This window comes from Anabrus simplex, chromosome 1, assembly GCF_040414725.1.
Source record: "Anabrus simplex isolate iqAnaSimp1 chromosome 1, ASM4041472v1, whole genome shotgun sequence".
NCBI lineage: Eukaryota > Metazoa > Arthropoda > Insecta > Orthoptera > Tettigoniidae > Anabrus > Anabrus simplex.
The window spans coordinates 25,814,448-25,830,165 of record NC_090265.1 but is presented as its reverse complement, the minus strand read 5'-3'; the positions used below and the strand labels follow the sequence as shown (position 1 = coordinate 25,830,165).

General features: G+C 37.6%; 1 protein-coding gene across 1 annotated transcript in view; it reads left to right on the top strand.

Moving 5' to 3' along the window:
• LOC136859968 (uncharacterized) overlaps nucleotides 1-14,232 on the top strand; it is an 80,838-nt gene extending 66,606 nt beyond the window's left edge. Inside the window, exon 5 of the mRNA XM_067138728.2 lies at nucleotides 13,100-14,232. Coding sequence (XP_066994829.1) covers nucleotides 13,100-13,236 — 137 coding nt within the window. The 3' untranslated portion in view covers nucleotides 13,237-14,232. The remainder of the gene's footprint in view (nucleotides 1-13,099) is intronic.
• Nucleotides 14,233-15,718: the final 1,486 nt, after the last annotated feature.

The window sequence follows — 15,718 nt, the reverse complement described above, 5'->3', positions numbered from 1 at the left end:
TAATATTCAACTCTTCCAAATCACTTTGGACTTCTTTAAACCAATTTTTTTTAATTTACTATTCCAAAAGTAATTAAATAATTGTTTTAAAACTCTGTTATCACTTAGTCGAAATATATGACAAAAAAAGGCAATTCTTCTTCTCATCGCGTCTGTGATGGACTCACTTTCCTGATAGATAACCTCATTCGGCAACAATCTCCACTGTCCATCCACCTGATGTTTCTTGTTTATGATCGTCCTGAGTATCCTTCGATCAACTCGTAAGCGTTCTGTTGTTGATCTAGTATTGAGTTTAAATAATGTTTCACAAGCATAAGTTGCTTCTGGTTTAATAACAGAGTTATAAATGCCTAAATTTAGCATTAATCGAAAGACATTTCTTTTTGTATGTAGGCCAAGTTATCCGTTGTGCCTGCTTCAGTTTATATATTCTGCTCTCTATTGATGGTTTTTCATTGCAATTCCAAGTGAGATTTTCACCCAAATATTTAAATGTACTTACAATTTCAATTCGTTTATTATTATTTAATAATAGCTCTGAATTTAAAGTTCTGAAAGTAGGCATTATTTTTGTTTTATCATACGAAATTTGCAATCCAACTTTTTTCGCTATATTTGCAAGTTCTTCCAATTGAACTTTAGTCTCTTTGAAACCATTTGCCAGTATCGCAAGATCATCCGCGAATGCCAAGCAATTTAGTTTGATATTTTTTCCAATTTTGACTTTTGGAGGACATACCTTAGTCCACTCTCACATGACCTTTTCCAATACACAATTGAACAATAATGGCGAAAGTCCATCTCCCTGCTTTATAATTTTTAAGGTACTTCATTATAAACGGGCGGTGTAACCTTTTCTAAAGGTATCCTATTTTTTGGATGTGTGTCGTATTGCAGATATTCTGAAGGTTCCTCACTGTTAAGTAAGTTCTCAAAGTATCTAGCTAAAATTTCCGCATTATCTTGATTAGTATGTGCCTGTTTTCCATTAGTATCTCTCATTAGGAGTGTTGGGGGAGTATGATTAGTTTGGTATTGCCGAAATGTTTTATAGTAATCTCTTGTCTTATGTTGAGTAAATGCTTCGTCAATAGAGTGTAACATCTCCGTGTGATAATTTCTCTTAACCCTTTGGATGATTTTAGTCGTATGTCGTCTAGCAGTAACAAGTTCTTCGCGTGACTGTTCTCTTTTCCGTTGTTGACCAATCAACCATGCCTTGTGTCGGTGTTGAATCGCTGCATCGCACTCCTACTATGTTCAGATACTACAATGAAAATGAAAACCTACAACCTGTTTTCCAGTCTTTGACTGGGTCAGGGATGTAATGAATGAATCCTATTTAGGCTATTAGTACAATGGGGTCACCACTCCCAAATGATTTAGATAACTCATTTCTGAATCTAACTTTAGATTGAGTATTCTTAAGAGTCATACCAATCAGGCTAATAAGTTTGTAATGTAGACCAAATTCCTGAAGGACATTCAACAGTGATTCACGATGTATACTATCATACGCCTTTTGAAAATCAACAAATGTAATAACTAAATTTTTGTTTCTAGATGTATGATGTTTCATAATCCATTTTAAACTGATGATTTGGTCAGGGCAGCTTCTTCCTGGACGAAATCCACCTTGATATTCCCCTAGTTCACAGTCAAGATGTCCCTGTATTCTGTTATAGATAATCTTTAGATAAAATCTTATATGTAATATCCAATAATGATACTCCCCAATAATTATTTGGATCAGATCTATCGCCCTTTTTATGCAATGGTTGAATTATTGCCATATTCCACTCTTCAGGCATTGTAGCGGTATTCCAAATATCTATAAGATGTTTGTGTAGATTCTGAACGGTTTGGTCATTAGCATTCTTCCATACCTCTGCGACGATTTGGTTCTCTCCCGGTGCTTTATAATTTTTAAGGGAATCAGTTGCTGCTCGTACTTCATTATAAACGGGCGGTGTAACCTTTTCTAAAGGTATCCTATTTTTTGGATGTGTGTCATATTGCAGATATTCTGAAGGTTCCTCACTGTTGAGTAAGTTCTCAAAGTATCTAGCTAAAATTTCCGCATTATCTTGATTAGTATGTGCCTGTTTTCCATTAGTATCTCTCATTAGGAGTGTTGGGGGAGTATAATTAGTTTGGTATTGCCGAAATGTTTTATAGTAATCTCTTGTCTTATGTTGAGTAAATGCTTCGTCAATAGAGTGTAACATCTCCGTGTGATAATTTCTCTTAACCCTTTGGATGATTTTAGCCGTATGTCGTCTAGCAGTAACAAGTTCTTCGCGTGACTGTTCTCTTTTCCGTTGTTGACCAATCAACCATGCCTTGTGTCGGTGTTGAATCGCTGCATCGCACTCCTACTATGTTCAGATACTACAATGAAAATGAAAACCTACAACCTGTTTTCCAGTCTTTGACTGGGTCAGGGATGTAATGAATGAATCCTATTTGGGCTATTAGTACAATGGGGTCACCACTCCCAAAGTGTCAGATAATACAATCATCATCGTTGACAAACTCCAGTAACCCAGGTGTGGTATTCGAGCCCTTTCCATTTTGTTCAGTGCATGAACCATTCTTCGTTCACAATCTGCTCCCAAGCCTGACCTCTCTCCTCTACATCCTTCTTCACTAAGTCTGTCCATTTTTCTCCAGATCTACCCACTGGTCTCTTTCCCCTTATTTCTCTTTCATACTCCTTTGTTGCAGACCTATTGGCACTCATTCTTTTCACATGACCAAACCACTTCAGTCTTGCCTTTTCGATCTTCTGGAGTAAGGAGCCTTCTAGTCCTAAGTCTTCTGACTTTTTCATTCCTAATTTTATCCTTCCTGATCTTCTGGATCACTGTGCCTAGGAACTTCATTTCTGCTGCTTGGAGTTTCGAGTTGTCCTTTCTTGTTAACCTTTACAGAGAGTGACCGCTGCTCTGCTGCGCCCGTAATATTGCGAGCGTGACATTCTTCTAACTTTATCAACGGAATACTCCCAATGTTGACATAAGAAGTCATTCAAACTCCATGGGCGGATACACGCATCTCTCTGCAGTAGATAGGAGCTTACGAAATGACAATCTGTTGATTCATACGTGAGTTATTGAGATAAATACGACACTCTGATTTACGAGCTGCTCTGTGGTATGCCCGGCGTGCAGGCTAGCAGTGAGGCCTGTGTCAGGGATGAGTAAGCTACAGTATGTCGACCGCCAGTAAAGTGCGCGATCTTACCGAATCTGAGGTTGTAAGAGTGCTATCCACATTAGAATCGGAAGATGAATATTCCGATTTTAGTGATTCCGAGAATAATGATGATAGTGATGACACCGCTTATAATGAAACACAATTAAAATATCAAGGAAGGTTCAACCTTTTCAATACAAAACGTGTTGCATAAGATGTTCACAACATAATATTTATTAAATAGTTAGAACCGGTTTCGACGCTCATTGCGTCATCATCAGCTACAAAAATCACAATGGGCAAAGTACATGTCAAAAAATTGCATTAATAACTCTTGCATGGCTGAATACAAATGGTAGGCTGCTTTTTCTTAAAAGCTAGAAGAACTTGAGTAAAATATGATGTGATGTGACACATAAAAGCATAGTAGTTTGATGGATAAGTATTGTGCATAAAATTGAACTGGTGCTTTGAACATAAAAGTCTGAATATGATGATAAAATGATGTGGTAAAAACATAGTAAAATAGTCCACTCTTCTGATGTTCAATTCAGGCACAAAAGTCCAGGTCCAATGTTACATAGCAATACCAACAAAAAGATTTTGTTGAGGCCGGGACACCTGATGTTGGGCGATTGAATAAGGTTGGTCTTAGAATTAGTCTCAGCTCAACAGGGTGGTGAGTCTTAAAAGAAAGGAAAGAAAAACTAAGTTAGTGAAATGGAAGTCTAAATGGAGTCGCGGCCAAGGATGATAGGATATGAGACTCACCTTGTTTAGCGTGCTGAGTGTGTGGTGTAAGAAGAGTTGTGGACAAGTGAGATGGGTGTGACTGAGTAGCGAAGTTAGAGTGAGAGGGGTGGAAAGGGGGGGGGGGGGGGAAGTGGAGAGGAAAGGGGGTAGGGAGGGGGAGTTTAAGGCGGGTCAGGAGGGCGGAGTGGCAGTGGTGTGGGCCGTAAAAGAGTACTGTGGAGAGCGTGAAAGATCGATTTTCCTCCCGTGGTTTTTATACCTCTAAAGACTTGTATTAGGAAGTCGAAAAGAATGTTGGATTTTTCTGAGATTTCGTTAAGATTTAAGTTAGGGTTAAGAAATTGGTCTAGGTGAATAAAACAGTTCTCCGTAACGTCGAGTAAAGGGCCTTTATTTATGTTTTTGAGAATTTCTAGGTCTTAATTCTATGGTAGTAAAATTATGCTTTAAGTCATGTATATGTTGGCCTATTGCGGAAAATCTATTATATCTGATGGCATTAACGTGTTCTAAGTATCTAACTTTGAAGCTGCGCCCGGTCTGTCCGATGTATGAGGAAAAATAGTTTTTGCATTGAAAACGGTAAACGCCTGACATTGCGTAAATGTCAGACCTGTTAACTGATTTGGAATTGTGAACTATATCTATGTTTCTATTGCTGGTTCTGTAAGAAATTTTAATATTATGCTTCTTGAAAATATTCGTTACACTGTGTATGTTTTCGTTAAAGGTGAAGGTGATATAGATGTTGATTCCCATAGGGAATCTGAAATATTTGTCCTGAATGAGCAAATTTATAATACCAATATAAATGGTCCGTTATTGGACATTATAAATTTTCCAGCTAGCTCATTCTTGGTTGCCAGCGTTTCGCCCTCGTGTGCTAGGGTGGGCTCATCAGTTGGTACCTAGCACACCTACCAATACGCTGGCTAGTGCATACCGTGGAGGCCACTGCGTAGGCTAACTGGAGCCACCGGCAGTGCCAATGCACTAAGAGACTTTGTCTCATCACTAAAAATTGATGCCTGCTTGGCCATCAGATGATATAGATGTTGATTCCCATAGGGAATCTGAAATATTTGTCCTGAATGAGCAAATTTATAATACCAATATAAATGGTCCGTTATTGGACATTATAAATTTTCCAGCTAGCTCATTCTTGGTTGCCAGCGTTTCGCCCTCGTGTGCTAGGGTGGGCTCATCAGTTGGTACCTAGCACACCTACCAATACGCTGGCTAGTGCATACCGTGGAGGCCACTGCGTAGGCTAACTGGAGCCACCGGCAGTGCCAATGCACTAAGAGACTTTGTCTCATCACTAAAAATTGATGCCTGCTTGGCCATCAGATGATATTGGTAGGTGTGCTAGGTACCAACTGATGAGCCCACCCTAGCACACGAGGGCGAAACGCTGGCAACCAAGAATGAGCTAGCTGGAAAATTTATAATGTCCAATAACGGACCATTTATATTGGTATTATAAAGGTGAAGGTGGCGAATAGGGCAGGGTTATGTCTTTCTTTGGTTAATGTTGTCTTTAGTCTATGTTTACATTTGTTAATGATACGTTCTATGAATGAGATGTTATAACCGTTGAATTTAGCAATGGCACGAATGGTGTTCAATTCCTTCTTTAGGTTTTCCTTGGATAACGGTATTTTTAGTGCACGGTCTACCATACTATAGTAAGTGGCGCATTTATGTGCGTGGATGTGTAGAGTCGTTTCTGATAGTAGTCGCTGTTTGGGCTGGTTTTCTGTAGGTATTGTATTCTAAAGAAGAAGGATGTCGTTTAATTGTAAGGTCTAAAAAATTGATCGAGTAATTGGACTCAGATTCTAATGTGAATTTTATATTAGAATCAATCTTGTTTAAGTTATTAAGAGTGGTGGCTGCATTAACCGTTCTGTCGTCTAGAATAACCAGAGTATCATCAACATATCTAGACCAGAAGTGTATATTTGAAAAAGTGTTATTGGTATTAATTGCAGTGTCTTCTAGGAAATCTATGTAAATATCAGCCAAAATTCCTGAGGCCGGCGACCCCATAGCCAGTCCATCTTGTTGGTAAATGCATTTCTCAAATGCGAAATAGTTGTTATATATTACGAGTTTTAGGACCTGCATAAAGTCTTGGATCTCTAGTTTACTTAGCCCACTATGTTTTTAGGTTTTTTTATATTATGGGAAGGAGTTTTTTGGTGTTGATGCTGGGATACATATTATTAATATCGAATGAGTGAAGGGTGTGAAATGGTAGTATTTCAAATTTATTCAGTTTTTCGATTAGTTCGATGGTTTTTTTTACGGATTTTTTCGACTGAAATTTATAGTTTTTACTAAGAAATTTTTGTATGAATTGGGCCAGTTTATATAATGGGCTAGGTCTATAGTTGATGATGGGGCGTATGGGGACGCCGGTCTTATGGATTTTGGGGAGAGCTTTAGCGGTAGGCAGGCCGGGATTCATATTAATTAATCTCGTTTTTTCTTGTTCTGTAAAAAGGAATGATGTATTTTTTAAAGTTTGTTTTAGAAGACGTTGGATTTGCTGTGTCAGATCTTTTTTGACTAAAGAGAAAGAACCCGTATTGAAAAAACTTTTTGTTTTTTCGATATAATCGTTTTTATCCATGATGACCGTTGTATTGCCCTTATCAGCTTTTGTGATGATAAGGTTATGAACTTTAATTTTTTCCGCGAGTTTTGTAATGTGTTCTCGTTCTGCGAAGGTTTTTTTATGTGAACTAATATTAGTGGGAGTTGTTCTGTTTTTTAGGTTATTGATTTTGTTTAAAGTTCGTTTGACATCGAATCTAACCTCATCTTGTGCGTCTAAAGGTATTTTATTTATGGCTGTTTCGGATTCTATGACTAGTGTGGTAGCGATGTTAACTTTATTTGGATTAGGCCAATTGTGTTTTGGTCCTTTTTCGAGGATCTCGTTTTCCTTGTCTGAAAGTGTTATTTCTGTTAAGTTAGCTATTGGGGGATGGAAATCTTCTATTAAAGACTCTAGGTTACGGGTACTCGATTCGTTAGGAAATGTTGTAGTTGGACTATTCAGCCTTGCGTTATTTTTAAGGTTGTTAAGTTTCTTCTCATGTGTTGCTTGTTTTTGTTCAAGTATATAGAACACTTTGTCCGCAATTTTATTTTGGAATATATTCCATTGAGCTTTAGAAAGTAAATGTGCTGTCTCAAGGTGCGTCTCATATAATTTGTTATTTAAAAAAGATTTTTTCTTGTATAAAAATCTTATTTCATTCTTAAGCCAGATTTTATTTACCTTGGCTTGGGTTTTTGAGTGTTGAGGAGATTTTCGTTGTATTTTTTTTGAGTTATTTTTAAGAAAGTTCGGAGTTAAATTGTATAATAGACATTGTTTTAAGAAACGAATGTCCTTGCCCAGTTTTGCGATCTTTACTCTTAGGCCCATGTATTGATGTTCTTTAAATTTTGCTTGGTTAACTTTGTCATTATAAGTTAAAAACTTCATTTTTCTGTATTGAACTGAGATTCACAATTAAAATATCAAGGAAGGTTCAACCTTTTCAATACAAAACGTGTTGCATAAGATGTTCACAACATAATATTTATTAAATAATTAGAACCGGTTTCGACGCTCATTGCGTCATCATCAGCTACAAAAATCACAATGGGCAAAGTACATGTCATAAAAATTGCATTAATAACTCTTGCATGGCTGAATACAAATGGTAGGCTGCTTTTTCTTAAAAGCTAGAAGAACTTGAGTAAAATATGATGTGATGTGATGTGACACATAAAAGCATAGTAGTTTGATGGATAAGTATTGTGCATAAAATTGAACTGGTGCTTTGAACATAAAAGTCTGAATATGATGATAAAATGATGTGGTAAAAACATAGTAAAATAGTCCACTCTTCTAATGTTCAATTCAGGCACAAAAGTCCAGGTCCGATGTTATATAGCAATATCAACAAAAAGATTTTGTGGAGGCCGGGACACCTGATTTTGGGCAATTGAATAAGGTTGATCTTCGAATTAGTCTCAGCTCAACAGGGTGGTGAGTCTTAAAAGAAAGGAAAGAAAAACTAAGTTAGTGAAATGGAAGTCTAAATGGAGTCGCGGCCAAGGATGATAGGATATGAGACTCACCTTGTTTAGCGTGCTGAGTGTGTGGTGTAAGAAGAGTTGTGGACAAGTGAGATGGGTGTGACTGAGTAGCGAAGTTAGAGTGAAAGGGGGGGGGGGTAGGGAAAGTGGAGAGGAAAGGGGGTAGGGAGGGGGAGTTTAAGGCGGGTCAGGAGGGCGGAGTGGCAGTGGTGTGGGCCGTAAAAGATTACTGTGGAGAGCGTGAAAGATCGATTTTCCTCCCATGGTTTTTATACCTCTAAAGACTTCTATTAGGAAGTTGAAAAGAATGTTGGATTTTTCTGAGATTTCGTTAAGATTTAAGTTAGTACAGAAGTTGTCGAACCACTTGTGCAAAGCATGAGAAAGAGAAGCCGTACCTGTTCTATGTTCAAATGGCAGGATAATGTGTTTACTCCAGTTGTGCATGATTTTGTGACACAAACAGTGGTATGACTCTAGGTCTCTTGCAGAACGAAACAACAGCTTTGGACATTTTTCAGTTGTTTTTTTACACCAGTTCATTTTAGACACCCCTGAAGTTATTGTCTTCAGTTTAGTTATATATCGGTGCTTGGAAGTGGACAGCTAGGACCACCTGTAGCCACTGAAACATGTAAGTTGAGCTTTTTACTGCTATTTTTAATTATTAGTTCAATTTTTGTTCAATTGTTGGCCTTTTATGTTAGACAACGTTGAATTTCCTGCGCAACATATAGCTAATTTTGTGTTAGTAAAATCAGTTTAGGACCTTCCATATTTAGTATAAAAATATATGACAAGTAGGCAAGAACCCTCTGGTTTTTCCCATCTTATTTCCGACTTTTATGTATTGAAGTTAATTATTAAAAATAATTCAGCACAGGGCTTTTACTAAAGAGAATTTATCTCAGCAATGAAAAGGTTAATGTAGCGGTTTCCAGGCTGTATGTGAGGATAGGGGTGTAGTATGATTTATACAGTGTCATCTTGGGTTTGAGTGGTACTTGTTTATCCCATGGTAGCTGTCTTACTTAGAGGTAAAAATGTATTGCTTTAGTGATTCGACTGTTTACTTTATATTTAGCTAAGTTATTCTTGGACATTATACTACCCAAGTACTTAAATTCTGTGACACTCCCCAGCTGAGTGCCATTTAGCATGATGTCTGGCTGATTGTCACCCTTCTCTACCTTCATCACCACCGCCTTGCTGATGTTTAATCCATATCTCTGTCTCTCTTCCATGTCTTTCTGAGTTACCCCAAATTACTACACCATCTGCAAATGCAAATGCTTTTAAGTCTTGTTGCCCCTTTTCTTTTAGCGCCTTTAATATGGTATCCATTACAATGATAAATAATAGGGGCAACAAAGCACTACCTTGTTGTACTCCCCTTTTTGTCTCAAACCTGTCTGCCTCCATGGCTAAATAGTTAGCGTGCTTGCCTTTGGTCACAAGGGTCCCAGGTTATTTTAACCCTAATTGGTTAATTTCTCTGGCATGGGGGGTGGGTGTATGTGTCGTCTTCATCATTTCATCCTCATGACGACGCGCTAGTCGCCTACGGGCGTGAAATCAAAAGACCTGCATCTGGCGAGCCGAACTTGTCCTTGGACACTCCTGGCACTAAAAGCCATACGCCATTTCATTTTTGTCTCAAACCAGTCTGACAGTCCAGAACCGACTTGTATACAGCTTCTGGTTTTTGTTGTAAAGCATCTTAACTTTGGAAATTAGACTGTCTCGAACTTTGAGCTTTCTCAGGCACTCCCAGATAAGTTCCCTTGGTATGCTGTCATAGGCCTTTTCAATGTCAAGGAACAGTAGATATAAAGGTTTCTCTTTTTCCCCAATGTTTTTCCATTAGCATCCTGACAGCAAATATAAGATCTGTTGTTGATCTTCCAGGTCTAAAACCAAAATGTTCCTCTTCTAAAAGTGGTTCTACAATTTCTCGTAACCTATCCTCTATAATTTTCTCGAATTTTTAGTCCATGAGAGAGTAGAGTAATGCCACGGTAGTTGGTACATTTCTGTCTGCTGCCTTTCTTGAATATAGGTACAATTATACCTATCTTCCAGTCTCCTGGGATGGTATTTTGCTGCCATACTACATTTAGGAATCGATTATAGCCACTGGCTTGGTGGGGTTCCTCTTGCTCTCAACATGTCCACACTTAACTCATTAATTCCTGCAGCTTTCCCTTTCTTCATACTATTAAACTTCTTCTCTATCTCCAGCCATGTGATTGGCGGCTCCATATTTTTACTGCGCTCTTCACTTTTTCCAGATTCTTCTCTGTTTTGAATTACATTTGATGCTTCTCCATTCAGGAGCTTGTCAAAGTAGGTCTTGAATTCTCTCCTGATTCCATCTTTCTCTCATACTACTGATCCATTGTCCTGCTCTATGACCTTGATGTCTTCTAGGTTATTTCGGTTGTTTTTAATTACTTTGTAAAGTTTCTTGTTTCCTCTGCTGTCCTTTTCCAACTTTTCCACAAACTCATTCCATTTGTTCTCTTTCACTTCTCTTACTATCCTCTTAGCTGTAAGTTTTTTGCCCTGTCGAGTTCCTGTAGTTTAGTCATTTCTTGGCCACCTGAATCTTGTGCATCTCTTTGCTTTTCTTTGTCTAGCATCTGTTTTGCCCAATTTCTCTTTTATAGCCAATCTGACTGTCATTCCACCAAAGTGTGTCTTTTTCTTTCATGGTTGATCCTGTTACTCCACATAGGTCTTTAGCTTTACCCACCAAAGTATAAAAAATTTCCATTCTTCTTCTTCTTCTTCTTCTTCTTCTACTGTGTTCATTTCCCCTTCTGGTATCTCTGTATCCTTATTTTATATTCTTCCTTCAGCTTGGCTTCTTCTAGTTTCCAAGTCTTCACTTCATGTTTTCTTTTTTCTTTTTTTCGGGGTTGTGTTAGCCACATGATTTAGGTCTGCAATCAATATTCTATGATCACTGTTCATACTTTCACTGGGTATAACTTTGACATCAGTTACATATTTCTCTCCTTTGTTAGTGGTATAGTCGATGAGAGACTTATGTTTTCCATCCAAGCTATATCTTATCTGATATTACAATAATTTTAAACTACGTTCAGACACGCGTAGACAGATTAATATTAGTACTACCTTATCCTACTTTGCTGTAATAGAAATAAAATCTGCCGTTTGGTTAGTTTGATCAGTGACTAGGCTTTTCAGTGGACTTTTAATTGCATGTTGCCACTTCGTTGTTTAATGGTACAACAATGAATATATCTTCATAGATTTTAAGGTTATTGAAGACATAATTATATATTTTAACAACCTTCTTAATATGCTTATATCTTTACCATATAACTTTCGTTCATTGTAAGGGTGACGATGTCCTCAAGAGGGACAAAACATGTTGTTTCAACTTTAGAAAAGAGAATAAACATTTCAAGTATTCTTTTCTTTGAGTAAATCATAAAACTGTTCGAAGTTGAAAACACATGTAATGTAATGTCCATAGTGATGTAAGCATTCTTTCCAAATTAAAGGACTTTGCTAGTAAAGACTCTAAATGCCTGGTAATAACAATAATGGCATTGTGACCTCCGGAGAGACCGGGTGAAGGTCTTTCGAGGTGACACCTACAGGCGACCTGTGAGGATGGGGCCCTACCTGTGATGATGAATTCTGGTGCTGAAGATGGCACACATACCCAGCAATTGGAACTAACAATGGAGGTTAAAATCTCTGATCGAGCCGGGGACCCCTTGGACTACAGGCCAGAGTGTTAACCAGTAGTAATGGAGACGGACTAAATGAAATGTGGAAGAAAAGCTAAAAACGAGAAGGCCCGTTGTGGGATGATGTATTTTCAGACTGTGTAGATAATGGCAAACTTGTGCTGTTCAAAGGATCATCTGCTATTATATTTACCCAAAATGGTATTTCTGTACATTAAGTGTAGATATATTTTCGGGCAGAGGGAAAGTCCAGGTGAATCATTTTCAACTCTGTGCACTTGCATTGCAGTTTTTAAAGATTTATTTCTGGAAACAATACTTCAGTGCATTTGTAGAGTACCCATTACCTGCAGAAGTCTAGGAGTCTAGCACTGGTTTGTGGCAGGAATGCTGAACTACACTTCCTTCACCCTCGTCGTCATCATTTTCATTTCTCAACTCATGCCAAGTCAGGGTGTTGATGGCACTTCTCCACCGTTGCCTCCCTTTCCACCACTCCTCTTCAGTAATTGTATTCCATTCCAGTCTTTTTCTTATTCTGTTCTTGACAGAGTCTATCCATCTTGCTCTGGGCCTCCCTCTTGTCCTCTATCTTTGCCTCCAACACTTGTTGGTATCCTTCCCTCCATCCTCATAACATGTCCAAACCACCTCAATTTATTCTTCTCCAGTATATTACTCAGTTTTCTACCCCTATTTCTTTTCTGACATCAACATTTCTTACTCTGTCTCTCCTTGTCTTCCCCACCGTATTCCTCAGGAACTTCATCTCACTGTCCTGAAGTTTACTCTCATCTCTTACTGTCAATATCCAAGTCTGTGATGCGCACGTTAATGTAGCAGTGTAGTACATCCTGTACATTATCTCTCTACATTTCATAGGAACTTCTCTGTTCAACACCAGTTTCTTTACATTCTGGTAGAACATATTTCCCATTGGTACACTTGTGCTGATCGCCTTATCCAACCCTGCATCTTCCATTATTTCACTTCCCAAATATTTGAAACATTCAACAACCTCCAAAGTTTATCATCACCTGATACTAACGATTCCTTTTCCTTCTCTTTCTCCTCTTGTCATCACCACTGTTTTGTTCTTCTCAATTCTGTCATTTAAAGCCTCTAGTTGGATTTGGACTTCATCCTGTCATAGATAAATTTCAGTACTTCGCTAGTACTAGCCAGTTCCTCTACTTCAGCATTATCCTTATATCCAACTATCTACATACTGCTGACTAAATATTTCTACCTTCTGTAAATTATTACGCTTGATTGGTTGCTCGCCATATCGATTAAGTATATGTGGATTTTTTTTTCAGTGTTGGCAATGACTCCGCAGCTACCATCCTTCCATGAACTTCAGGAGAATTTGAAGATTACCAACGACATCCAAGGATTTATTGCCCGTGTCCGTGAGGACTTCAAACTCATAAAAGAGGCTGACGGGAGGGAGTGAAGAAGCGTGGGAAGAACCTTCTCTTTCTTTAGCTTGTATCAAGCTGAACATGAAGGTTCTTTCCACACTTCAGAGACCTTCAGCCCTCCTGGCATTGTTATTCCTCCTTTGGTCTTCCTTACAGACATGCAAAGATTTATTTTTTAGAATTTACCCTCAAAGTTTTGGCTATTTATCAATATTACCATGAATTTATCTTTTTTCAGTAATTCTGTTCTTAGACAGCTATCAACTGGATGTCTTCCATTTCTCTCTGTCCTGAGCATCTTCCTTCATTTGCTTGTAACTTCTTCCTCTCTCCACATCTGTCAGCATTCCAAACTTTCTTCATCCTCTCCCTCTTTTTCCTTCAAATTTTCCCTCCATGATTCTCTTATTTCTTTCAATATCTATTGTAATATAAATATATAATTATGACACGCCCTACTGTTGGGTGCCATTTGTACTGTAAATAAATAAAATACTTACTTGATCAATACAAACACTTCACATTACAGGAAAACAAGAAAAACTTTATTAACAATCCTCCTATTCAATATATATTACCACCTTTTAAGATGGAGTTACTTAACCCAAGCATGTTTCACATCGTTTTGAGCCATCTTCAGTGGGTTATCAACAAAATTACAAGACATATTGCTACTATTGTGTTACACTTACAATGAATCACTATATGCAAAAAGGGCTTCAATCACAAAAGTTAAAATTTTGGCAAATAACCACAAACCATAGATCTTCATCTGATGATTCTTTAAGGAAACCATTTCAAGTAGATGATGTCAATCAGTGCTATCCTGATGTATGAGGGTAACGATTATGTTTATTATATCCCCGTTTCCCAGTTTCTGCATAGAGCAACTTGCATTAAAATTATTATATTATATTTTGAAGCTCACAAAACACTTTTAATCTGTCAAGCAATTACAAATTTCAATATCCGTGTATTTTACAGATTAAGTAAATTTAATTATGAAAAATATATAATATCCACATATCTGTTGTTGTTATCTTTCCAAGTACCATCTCAGTCTTCATCCTCTCTTGTCTCACTGGATATGTATGGCAATACCTTAGTACAATTTACGAACTTCATCGTATAGATCCATATTGATACAGTTAAAACTAAGAAACAATGTTAGGTTTTGGTCCACCCAATCAATCCACGTCACTTTACAAGTGAACTATTTAATTAAAAACATTTAGGGACACGTTTCATCTCTATTTGAGACTTCATCAGCCATAAAATCACATGGTAGATTACAAAACTCAAATCAGAAACTGAACAAAATGTAAATATGGAGGAACTCAATATCTTATAAAGACTATTTGGGAAATGCAAAAAATATCTATATATATAAAATAAGTGTCTGTACATTGCTCAGAATTTAAAAAGGATGGTATTTCTGTATCGGTCATGTTCGTAGTAGCCAGGAAATGCACTTTTTAATTTTCCGTCGTTTATGTATGTATGTATGTATGTATGTATGTACACGCATCATGAGAAAACAGCTCAAGAGAATTTAATGAAAATCAGTATTTAAAGTCGGGGAATAAGTCTCTACAATCTAGGCCATAAATAATCTTATTCATGCTGAAATAAATGGTAGTTTAGGGTAAGCCTAAACTTCAATTCTCAAATTTTTGTTACTAGTGGTCCTATCTTAATAAAAATCAGTATACAAAGTCGGGAAATAAGTCGCTACAATGTACAACATAATTTTATTCACGCGGAGTGGAATGGTAGTTTAGGGGAAGGCCTAAAATTTCATTTCAAATATTTGTGTTACTGTATTAGTGGTCCTATCAACAAATACTACATTGCTAAAGTTATATAGAATTAAATTTCCAATCATTTAGGTCTTATATATTTTTACCGTACTGGCTATGATAAGAGATATTCATGAATTTGGATTTTTGTTGCTAAGTCCATATCAGCACCAAGTCACGAGAAAATGGGTAAACGGAATTTAATGAAAATCAGTATGTAAAGTTAGGGAATAAGGAACTACAGTCTACGCTATAAATAATTTTTTAAGTTGCCCTAATGTGTCGGAGTTGAAAGAAGACTAAATGTGAAGGCCTACAATACATAAAGCTCATAACATTCAATAACATTACATTGACCATTGTTTGTTGTGATGTGCTTTGTGTCTTCTGTTGCCAGTCATGTCCGATAGATGGGATAACTGCTGTTTACTGAGTTTTTTTTAAAACTTTACGTTGCACCGACACAGATAGGTATTATGGAGACGATGGGATAGGAAAGGGCTTGGAGTGGAAAGGAAGTGGCCCTGGCGTTAATTACGATACAGCCCCACCATTTGCCTCATGTAAAAATGGTAGACCACGGAAAACCATCTTTAGGTCTGTCGACAGTGGGTATCGAACCCACTATGTCCCAGATGCAAGGTCACAGCTGCGCACCTCCAACCGCATGGCCAACACGCCCGGTCGTACCGAGTATAACAGCCTGCGTGAATAT